The 10000-nt window shown below is 39.0% G+C and overlaps 1 protein-coding gene across 2 annotated transcripts in view; it reads left to right on the top strand.

Annotated features, from left to right (window-relative positions):
• LOC119578847 overlaps nt 1–10000 on the top strand; it is a 22799-nt gene that overhangs the window by 5711 nt on the left and 7088 nt on the right. For both annotated transcript variants that reach the window (XM_037926497.1, XM_037926496.1), the window contains exons 3-10: nt 384–490; nt 654–879; nt 1217–1356; nt 1922–2102; nt 2343–2488; nt 2970–3224; nt 8829–9057; nt 9272–9443. In XM_037926497.1, coding sequence (XP_037782425.1) covers nt 384–490; nt 654–879; nt 1217–1356; nt 1922–2102; nt 2343–2488; nt 2970–3224; nt 8829–9057; nt 9272–9443 — 1456 coding nt within the window. The remainder of the gene's footprint in view (nt 1–383; nt 491–653; nt 880–1216; nt 1357–1921; nt 2103–2342; nt 2489–2969; nt 3225–8828; nt 9058–9271; nt 9444–10000) is intronic.

Raw genomic sequence — 10000 nt, 5'->3', positions numbered from 1 at the left:
AGGATACAAGATATTGCCATAAATTGGGAGAGACAGAAATTTTGGTTGCTATGCAAGAGGGTTAAGAACCACTGCTAAAGTAACAAGAACTATGTAGATAGTTTTGGATTTGCTTCTTATATCTGAATTAATTTCCCGTTTTTCTTTGTAGTTATTTCTGGCACTGGCACATGTTTTGTTGAAATAATGGTTATTTTTAGAATTTATTTTTAAGTATGTGTTTTGATTGTTTGAGCATTTAATATTTTGTTTAATGATGCTTTATTATGCATTGCCTATTTAATAGATATTCATTTGAACTTCAATTTCAGTTTTTTATATTAGTGAGTCATTGGATGAATAGCCTGTAAGATTGTGATTTGTCTCTTTTCTCCTCCACGCAGGAAGATGAGAGTGGCAAATACATTCACCTTAAGGGCGTGCCCAAAGCCCTCTTGCCAGCTCCTCAAGGGAAGCGCATTTTGGATCACTGGTGGGATGCAATCAAAACGTATGATAAAGGATTATGTATTCTGTATGAGTCGTTTGCACTTGAGACATTCATGGTTTTAGGTATATGAGAAGTATCGTTTGTCTTTGTTGTATTTTTTAAATTAGTTTTCTTTAATTCATTGTTTTTGTCAATTTTCAAGTGCATTTTCATTTCATTTCAGACGCCAGCTATTTAGTGACGTATTCCTAGTCACTAATGCGGACAAATACAAACACTTTGAACGCTGGGCAACTGCTTCAGACTTTCCAGTGGAGAATATCATCAATGATGGATCGACCATCCTAGATAATGCCATAGGATCTGTTGCTGATGTTGAACTTGCCATCCGTACCAAAAACTTATGGGAAAATGATATTTTGGTTGTAGCTGGTGACATGCTATTTCAGGTATAAATATATTGTTGCTGTTATGGTTTCATTTACTTTGCTTACTTATGGCATATTTTTATTAAGTGTTATCTGAAGTTCTTTTATTTTTATCATTATTATTATTATTGTTTTTATATGAGTGTCTTGCCTTCACAAGACACATACAAGTAAACATTCTAACCAGTTATCTCTAACAGTATTTATAAGTAAAAGTCTAGATTTGCATAAGTATTATTACTTTTTTCATACTTCTTGAATTGACATTAACTAAATTATTGGACTTTTCAGTTTAAAAATAAACATATTACTTGAAAATATAAAATTAAGCCTTGTGTCTGCATGCCTTCTCACACAGGATAGCAAGTTTGACATGGCACAGGTATTAGACTACTTCTACAGGACACCTGAAGGTGATTTGGCTATATATTATGAGATGGGGTCTTTAGAGCCAACCTTTTCAAGAGGTATTGTGGAAGTGTGTTCAAAGACAAACAGGTAAGAGGAGTTTGTTAGAGTAAGACTGATATTTATATTGATATTTACCTTTTCTTTTGTTTCTTTTCATGTGATTTTTGTTTTTGTCCATGTATTTAAGATATAGTTTATCACTAAAACTTAGGAAAGATTTAAATCATACACATTATTTATTACTTAGAAATTTATAGGTTCATTGTTACATCTTCAGTACTCATTAAATCTGAAGGTGTAAGTATCCAAATGACATCAGTTCTCTGGAATTAGAAATTGTGGTGCTGGTAAAGGGTTAACTGATGAATAAAAACATAGAAAATAAATGGGACACTTGAAGAGGTCATTACTTCTGTGTCAAGGTACTCTTTTAATATATATACTATGCATATCATAGAGAATTTTCCTGGAACTCTGGTGAAAAAATAATCTTTTTGTAAATGGAAACAGTTAAATATCTTAAGTAATCAATAAATTAGTTTGTTATTCATGCAACAGAATAATACTTTGTTCTTTAAGTTCTACATATAAAAGATCATAGCAAGAAATAGGTAAGGGTTTAATACAAATTTTGTACTCCTTTCTTCTACAGGATAACAAAGTTTCTGGAGAAACCAGCACCTCATGAGACATGCTCGAGGAATGCTAGCGTTGTATTTTATGCTTTTCGTTCAGAGACTGTTTCACGCCTTCCTGTGTATCTCCAAGAGTATAGGGCTTCCACTCAACGTACCTTTGGTGCTTTCATGCAGTGGCTTATTAATGATTTAAAGGTATAATTAAGTGTTTCATTAGAGTTGCAGTTTAAAGAGTGTTATTTATTTGAGACTATTTAAGGTTATGAACTTGATCAGCAGGAAATGGAATGCTGGAACATACCAGGGATTTACGTGTTTGTAGGTTACATCTTGCTGATTTTTTTCTGAACTGAGCATTGTTAAAACTAGGGAGGAATGGAAAAGAAAGGAGGGAAGAAGTAAAAGAAAAATTATAGGTAAACTGACATTTTGCAGGTACTGGTATATGGGATGAAGCTACCTACAGGTTTTCAACTCATTGGTCAAGTGGGCTTAAAGGATTATGAATCATGGAACTCATACTTTGCTGACCAAGCCAAGAAAGAGTGTAAGGCCCCAAGATCCCACCGAGCATATGCAAGGTTAGGATAATTACCCATTTATTATTATTATTGTTCTTGAGATATTTGGTACAGTGGGAGTGCGAGCATTAGAGTCTTTTGGTGAAGGGGGTTTGAGTCCTGTTATGGGGCAAGATTAAGGACACCCACTCATGGTATTAGCCTTTTCCTCATAAATCATAAAAAAACACTTCTAGTCCATGTGAGTATTGGAGTTCGTGATGTAAAATTGATTGTTCTTCATGCGCTAATTCTTGATAATGATTAGGGAATAAAATCAAGTGAATATTTTGACAGTAAACATGGTGTTAAGATTTTAGGATTTGTAATGTTATCCAGTCATGATATGATTTGTTAAAGTTTAACATACACATAATAGAAATACATTAGAATACTTACTAATTCATAAATACATCATACTCAAGTATTTGTATTTGTACAGATGATTATGGGTTGCAGTTCTTACATAGAGAAATATCTCAAACAAAGTTTTTCTTTGCAGAGTTGGCATTATGGGCAATCCGTCAGATGGGTTTTTTGGCAAGACCATTTCCCTTTCCATTGCCAATTTCTGGGCTGAAGTGACCATCAAGGCAAGTGCCAAATTACGCCTCCTTCCTCACCCTCTAAATGACCCGATAGATTTCGGGTCACTATCAGACCTGTATGGAATCAGTAACAAGGAGGGATATCTTGGAGGCCTGCGCTTGCTCCAGGCCACCTGCAAGAAGTTCTATCATTTCTGTGCCACCAGAGGGTAAGTTTCTTTATTATATTTTTAGCAAAGCATTTTTTTTCTCATATTTGTATTATCTTTTTTTTCTTCAAATGTGTTTTATTCCTTTTATTTCTTTATTTTATGCTTCTTTTTTCTGTTTTAGTCTGTCTTTCTTAGAATGTCCCTTTGTGCATGTTTGTTTATAAGTCAGTCTGTCTGTCTTTTTCTTATCCTTGCCTTGCCTTTTCTGTCTGCCTTTTGCCTTTGGTCTTGTCTTGTCTTGTCTTGTCTTGTCTTGTCTTGTCTTTTCTTCTCTCTCTCTGTGTTTCTCTCTCTCTCTCTCTCTCTTGCTGTGTTTCTCTCTCTTTCTCTCTCTCTCTCTCTCTCTCTCTCTCCGTGTTTCTCTCTCCCTCTCTCTCTCTCTCTGTTTCTCTCTCCCTCTCTCTCTCTCTCTGTTTCCCCCTTTCCTCCCCTCTCTCTCTCTTCTCTCTTTTCCTTTTCTCTCCCTTTCCTCTCTCTCTCTCTTCTCTCGTCTCTCTTCTCTTTTTTTTTCTTCTCTCCTCTCTCTTTTTTCTTCTCTCTCTCTCTTTTTTCTCTGTTTTCACTCCTCTCTTCTCTTTCTCTCTTTTTATTCTCCCCCTTCTCTTTTTTTCTTGTTTCATTCTCTCTCCTCTTCTTTCTCTTTTTTCATTTTTCCCCTTCTTTCTCTTTTCACTTCTCTCTCTCTCCTGGGGTTTCTTCTCTCTTCTCTCTCTCTTTTCTCATCCCCCTTTCTCTCTTCTCTCCCCTCTCTCTCCTTTCTCTTTCTCTCTCTCTCTCTCTCTCTCTCTCTCTTCTCTTTTTCTCTTCTCTCTCTCTCTCTCTCTCCCTCTCTCTCTCTCCTTCTCCCTCCCCTCTCCTTACCTCTCTCTCTCTCTCTATATATTTAAAAATTTATAATATTATAAAATTTATTATATATATATATATATATATATATATATATGTGTGTGTGTGTGTATATATATATCGTATACAGACGTCTAGTTCTGTTACCAGTGGACCACGTGGCTGTTTTCAACGTGGATCCAAAAGTCCCAAAAGAACCATTAACTCAGAGAGGGCGTAGTCGACATTTATATCTCACCTTGTTTGACACAGAGAGTTCGTGTCAAGCACCCGACGCGGTAAGGTCAGCTTCGACCTCTCCCTCCGGGCTAGCTGACCGCGACCCGCATACTGCGATTACCCCTATAAATAGACATGTCTCGTGTGTTCCTATATTGTGTGTGGCAGCTCTTAGAAAGCCGAACTACCAGTATAACTACCCTCTGCTCACCATTGTGCTAAGGTCGATAGCCTTTTACAAACTGGTGGCAGAAGGGCCGTTGCATCCTTTTGGCATGCAACACGGACCCCCCCCCCCCCCCCCCCCCCCGAAGAAAATCCGCTCGACTGCATCAAGACATGGCTAAGAAAAAAAAAAAAAAGTAAGTACACGTTTGGGCCCCCTTTTCTTATTTCTTTTCCTTCTCCCATAAATGTGGTAAGCCATTGTTTTTTGTTGGGTTAAAAGTGCTAAATGACAGCAAATGGCACGTTCTCACACCATTCCCTTCACCTCAGATCGCATTTCCATGTGATCGAGTATTTGGTCAACAAACATGAATATCGTTCAGTAGTTAAGTAGTTAATTAATTTCTCTCATTTTTAGAGATTTACGTTGTTTCATCTGCAACAAATTTAACGCGTTCGTGATTTTACCTTATCTCTAATATCATTTCATTTTATCTTGTTCCTCCCCTTGCCCTGACCTGACCCTGCTTTCTCTTTCGCTTGTGGTCGGTCAGTTGTGGTCTTGACCTGACCTGACCTCCTTTTTCCGGTCAAACCTAGGGAATTATCTGTAATTGTTACATTGCTTTTTGGTGACATTCTATCGGCGCTAGAACGGAGCATGTAACGCAATTTCATTAAAATGTATTATTTTGAATATAGCGTTGGATCTTCCCCCATATCATAGTGCACAGGATTGCCCAATATTGCCCCGGGGTTGCGTAAATTCCTAATAGATCTGGGCTCCATCATTCGAAAGTAGGCACAATAAATTGAAGTTATTCGTTCGATCAGCACCTTTGAGTCAGTGTGACCTGCGGTTATGTCCGTTAATTAATATAGGACTAGGGTTTAAGTTAGAATAATTATTCGCTTATTAATCACACTCTTCTCACCCTCTTGAAGTCGCTAGCATGTTTTGGGTATATCCCAGGCGTTTGTGTGATTCGTGATAATTTAAATATCCTTAGGGAATGTCACGAGTGTCCATCACAGATACGCAGAAAAGAGCAGGTTATTTATAGATTTTCGTGTCTCAAGTCACTTCAGTCAATATATGGCATTTTGGGTATAAGATCCCCCCGTCAGTGAAGTCTGACATGCGTAGCTAGACATGTACCTCGGCAGTTCAGATTGCTGACCCCGAGAAGATTTGCTTGTTAAATAGCTTGCAAATATTTTTTCATGACACCATTCATTCATGCGTACATTCTGTCGTATATCATTAAATGATGAATTCAATGTGGTAGTTGAAATAATTTTAAATAGCTAGCATTGCTAATTTACTTCAGTTTTGTTATAGTGAACGTTAATATTCGTGTTTGTGATTCATTCTCCGTGTAAGGTCACTCTCGCTTTCCCTCTCATTCACGCTAGCTGTCACTCACACACATACACACACACACTCACCTCACTCACACACGCAGGACAAAAGACACTGATACCTTTTCATTAATAGGGTTGGTTGCTGTCTTAGTGCCAGTGTAAATATTTATGATGTATCTCTTTAGCCCGCAATTTTGTCAGTTGTGATGAGTGACTCGTACATGATGTACAAATTACATCTATTTCTTCTCTGTGTGACGACAGTGGTTCAAGTAAATCCTTGGGGATTGCTGTTGTCATTTCCCTTATCTGCTCTCATATCTATAGGAGACGGTTGGTAGTTCAAGCCAGGTCCATGCGGATCGCTATTGACGTCTCCCTATTCTATTTTTTTTTTCTTATCTTTGTGAAATAAAACACAAAATGAAAAAAAAGGACGAAAATAAATTAAAAACCAACATTAAAAACCGCAAATTTTTATAAATAACTGGTTAGTGGTAGTTAACACCCTCTCTTCTTTGTTGCCTTTCTTCTTCTCTTACTCGGGCCCTTACGTGTATGATCTGGTTCCCCGACCATATATTGCAGTCGGACCGACGATAACCGACACGGCACCGAAAGAAGATCCTGCTGCAGATCCAGTCACCTTAGGATGCCGTGGGAAAGATGTCATCGAAGATCGCCATAGGCCCGCGGACCAAGATTTTTGTCAGAGAAAGTGTTAAGCCGTCCCAATGTAGTGGACGGGCGCTGCCTGCTGGACCCCCGTAGATCCAGTGAAGCACCAGCAACCTGCCGCAGGTACCAGTCGCCCCAGGATGCTGTGCATGGACGACACCTGGTGAACGCTTGCAGATCCAGTCAACTCCAGGAGCTCGTTAGCGCAGGTATCAGCCGCCCCGAGATACCACCCCTGCCCAGACCCCCGTAGATCCAGATGAAGATTATGAGGACGAGGATGAGCAAACCGCCGAGACGGACCTGGACGAGATCTGTGAGGATGTGTGGACGAGGACACCGCCGAGTTACGCCGGGGCAAGGACTACAAGGAAGTCTAGATGAATCCGATGTCAAGGAGGACCTGTGGAAGACCTGTTCGAGGACGTGTGGACATCGAGGACGGACAGATTACACCGAGTACCAGGAGGATGAGGATGACAGGGACGAGCAGCCACAAAGATGCACCAGGACAATGCACGAGAATGAGATGACCAGCCAAGTTATGTCACCCTTGAAGGCGCCTCGAGGGCGAGGCGCGAGTAGGGGGCCAAGCAATATAATGTATGCAGAGGTCTATTTCTGTTACCAGTGGACCACGCGGCTGTTTTCCACGTGGATCAAAAAGTCCCAAAAGAACCATTAACTCAGCGAGGGCGTAGTCGACATTTATATCTCACCTCGTTTGACCCAGAGAGTTCGTGTCAAGCACCCGACATGGTAAGACTGGCTTCGCCATCTCTCTCTGGGCTAGCTGACCTGACCGCGACCCAGCATACAGCCATACCTATAAATAGACATGTCTTGAGTGTTCCTATATTGTGTGCGTCAAATCTTAGAAATAAAGAGTGAAGCCGAACTGCCAGTATAACTACTCTCTGTTCACCATTGTACTAAGGATGATAGCCTTTTACACTCTCTCTGTCTCTGTCTCTCTCTCTCTCTCTCTCTCTCTCTCTCTCTCTCTCTCTCTCTCTCTCTCTCTCTCTCTCTCTTCTCTCTCTCTCTCTCTGTTTCTTCTCTCTCTCCTTTTCTGTTTTTTCTCTCTCTCTCTCTGTTTCTCTCTCTCTCTCTCTGTTTCTCTCTCTCTCTGTTTCTCTCTGTTTCTCTCTGTCTGTCTCTCTCTGTTTCTCTCTGTCTGAGTCTCTCTCTGTTTCTCTCTCTTTCTCTCTCCTTCTTTCTCTCTCTTTCTCTCTCTGTTTCTCTCTCTTTCTCTCTCTCTTTCTCTCTCTGTTTCTCTCTCTCTGTCTGTCTGTCTCTCTTTCTGTCTCTGTCTGTCTGTCTCTCTTTCTGTCTCTCTGTCTCTCTGTCTCTCTCTATCTCTCTATCTCTCTCTATCTCTCTCCTCTCTCTCTTTCTCTCTCTCTCTCTTTCTCTCTCTCTCTGTTTCTCCTCTTTTTCTTCTCTCCTTTCTCTCTCTCTTTCTCTCTCTCTCTCTTTCTCTGTTTCTCTCTCTCTGTTTCTCTCTCTTTCTTCTCTCTCCTCTCTCTCTCTCTCTCTCTCTCTCTCTCTCTCTCTTCCCCTCTCTCTCTCTCCTCTCTCTCTCTCCTCTCTCTCTCTCTTCTCTCTTTCTCTCTCTCTCTGTGTTTCTCTCCTCTCTCTCTCTCTCTCTTTTGTGTTTCTCTCTCTCTCTCTCTCTCTCTCTCTGTCTCTCTCTCTCTCTGTCTCTCTCTCTCTGTCTCTCTCTCTCTCTGACTCTCTCTCTCTGTCTCTGTCTCTCTCTCTCTGTCTCTCTCTCTCTCTGTCTCTCTCTCTCTCTCTCTCTCTCTCTCTCCTCTCTCTCTCCTCCCCCCTCTCTCTATCTCTCTGTTTGTCTGTCTTATGTCAATTTGTTTGTGCTGGGAGAGTGTGATCATAAACCCACCTCCTCTTTGTTTTGCATTCCTCCCAATATCTTTCTCCCAATATCTCTCTCTCTCTCTCTCTCTCTGTTTCTCTCTTTTCTCTTCTCTGTGTTTCTCTCTCTCTCTGTGGTTCTCTCTCTCTCTCCATTTTTTTTTTCTCTCTCTCCTCTCTCTTCTCTCTCTCCTCTCTTCTCTCTCTCTCTCTCTTCTCTCTCTCTCTCTCTGTTTCTCTCTGTTTATCTATCTCTCTCCCCCCCTCTCTCTATCTCTCTGTCTGTCTGTCAATTTGTTTGTGCTGGGAGAGTGTGCTCATAAACCCACCTCTTTGTTTTGCATTCCTCCCAATATCTTTCTCCCTTCTTCCTAAATGCATTTTTAGATAAGAACATTCAATATTCAGAAGAAAAAAGATCATAACCTCTCACTAATATTTCTGATGCAGCATTGCACTGACGCGGCAGAACTTCACGCTGTCCTATGATACGAACATCCCACGCCAAGTTGGTCTGGCTGGCAGCTCAGCCATTGTAACAGCCACCCTGAAGTGCCTCATGGACTTCTTTAACCTATCAGACCATGACATGCCCAAGACTCTCCAGCCGCAGTTCATCCTAGATGTGGAAAAGGAGGAGCTGCGGATAAATGCTGGATTGCAGGACAGGGTTGTGCAGGTATGGAAGGGTGGAGGACCTTATTGCTTTTTATTTTCTCTTGTTTTATATAATTTTTCTTTTACTATGTTCTTATTTGACTAACTTATTTATTTCACTCTATTTTAGAAAGATGAATACTTGAACTTCAGTTTGATGTATTTTTTAAGAGTTCAGATATGTATAATGTATTTTGAAATTTCAGAAACTAATGAGGCTTATTCTTATGTTATAGATTTATGAGGGATTGGTGTATATGGATTTCACAAGATCATTAATGGAAAGTCAAGGACATGGGAATTATGAGCATCTTGATGTAGATTTGCCGCCACTTTTCCTTGTGTATCTGCCAAACCCCAGTGACTCAGGCAAAATCCACTCAGATGTTGCTGCTCGTTGGGAGAGAGGTAGGCTTATGGAAAATTACTTGTTTGTATATTGAGTGATATATATATATATATAGATATATATATTAGATATAAGAGTATAAAAAATAGAATATATATATGGAGATGAGATGATATATATATATAGATAATATATATATAATAGATATATATAAATATGATGTATAATGTATGTATATATGTAGTATAATGTAGTATAATGTATGGATATTTATATATATGGTGTATATATTAAAATATGTGTATATAATATATATATATTATATAAGATAATATATATATATATAATATATATATATATATATATATATAGGTATATGATATATATATGTATAGATTATATATGTAGTATAGTAAAATATAAATATAGATAAAGTATATATATAGGATATATAGTAGATATAGAGATATAATAGATAAAGGGAGATAAATGGTAGAGAAGAGATGAGAAAGTAGAGGAGATATAGAGAGGTATAGAATATAGGTATGATATAGAGGTAATATAGAGAGGATGATAGATGAATAGGAGAGAGATAAAAGATAGAGAGAAGAGAGAG

The sequence above is a fragment of the Penaeus monodon genome, chromosome 11 (assembly GCF_015228065.2).
Source record: "Penaeus monodon isolate SGIC_2016 chromosome 11, NSTDA_Pmon_1, whole genome shotgun sequence".
NCBI classification, from domain to species: Eukaryota; Metazoa; Arthropoda; class Malacostraca; order Decapoda; family Penaeidae; genus Penaeus; species Penaeus monodon.
The sequence above is the reverse complement of the archived record's forward strand: the minus strand, read 5'-3'. Positions and strand labels throughout refer to the sequence as shown.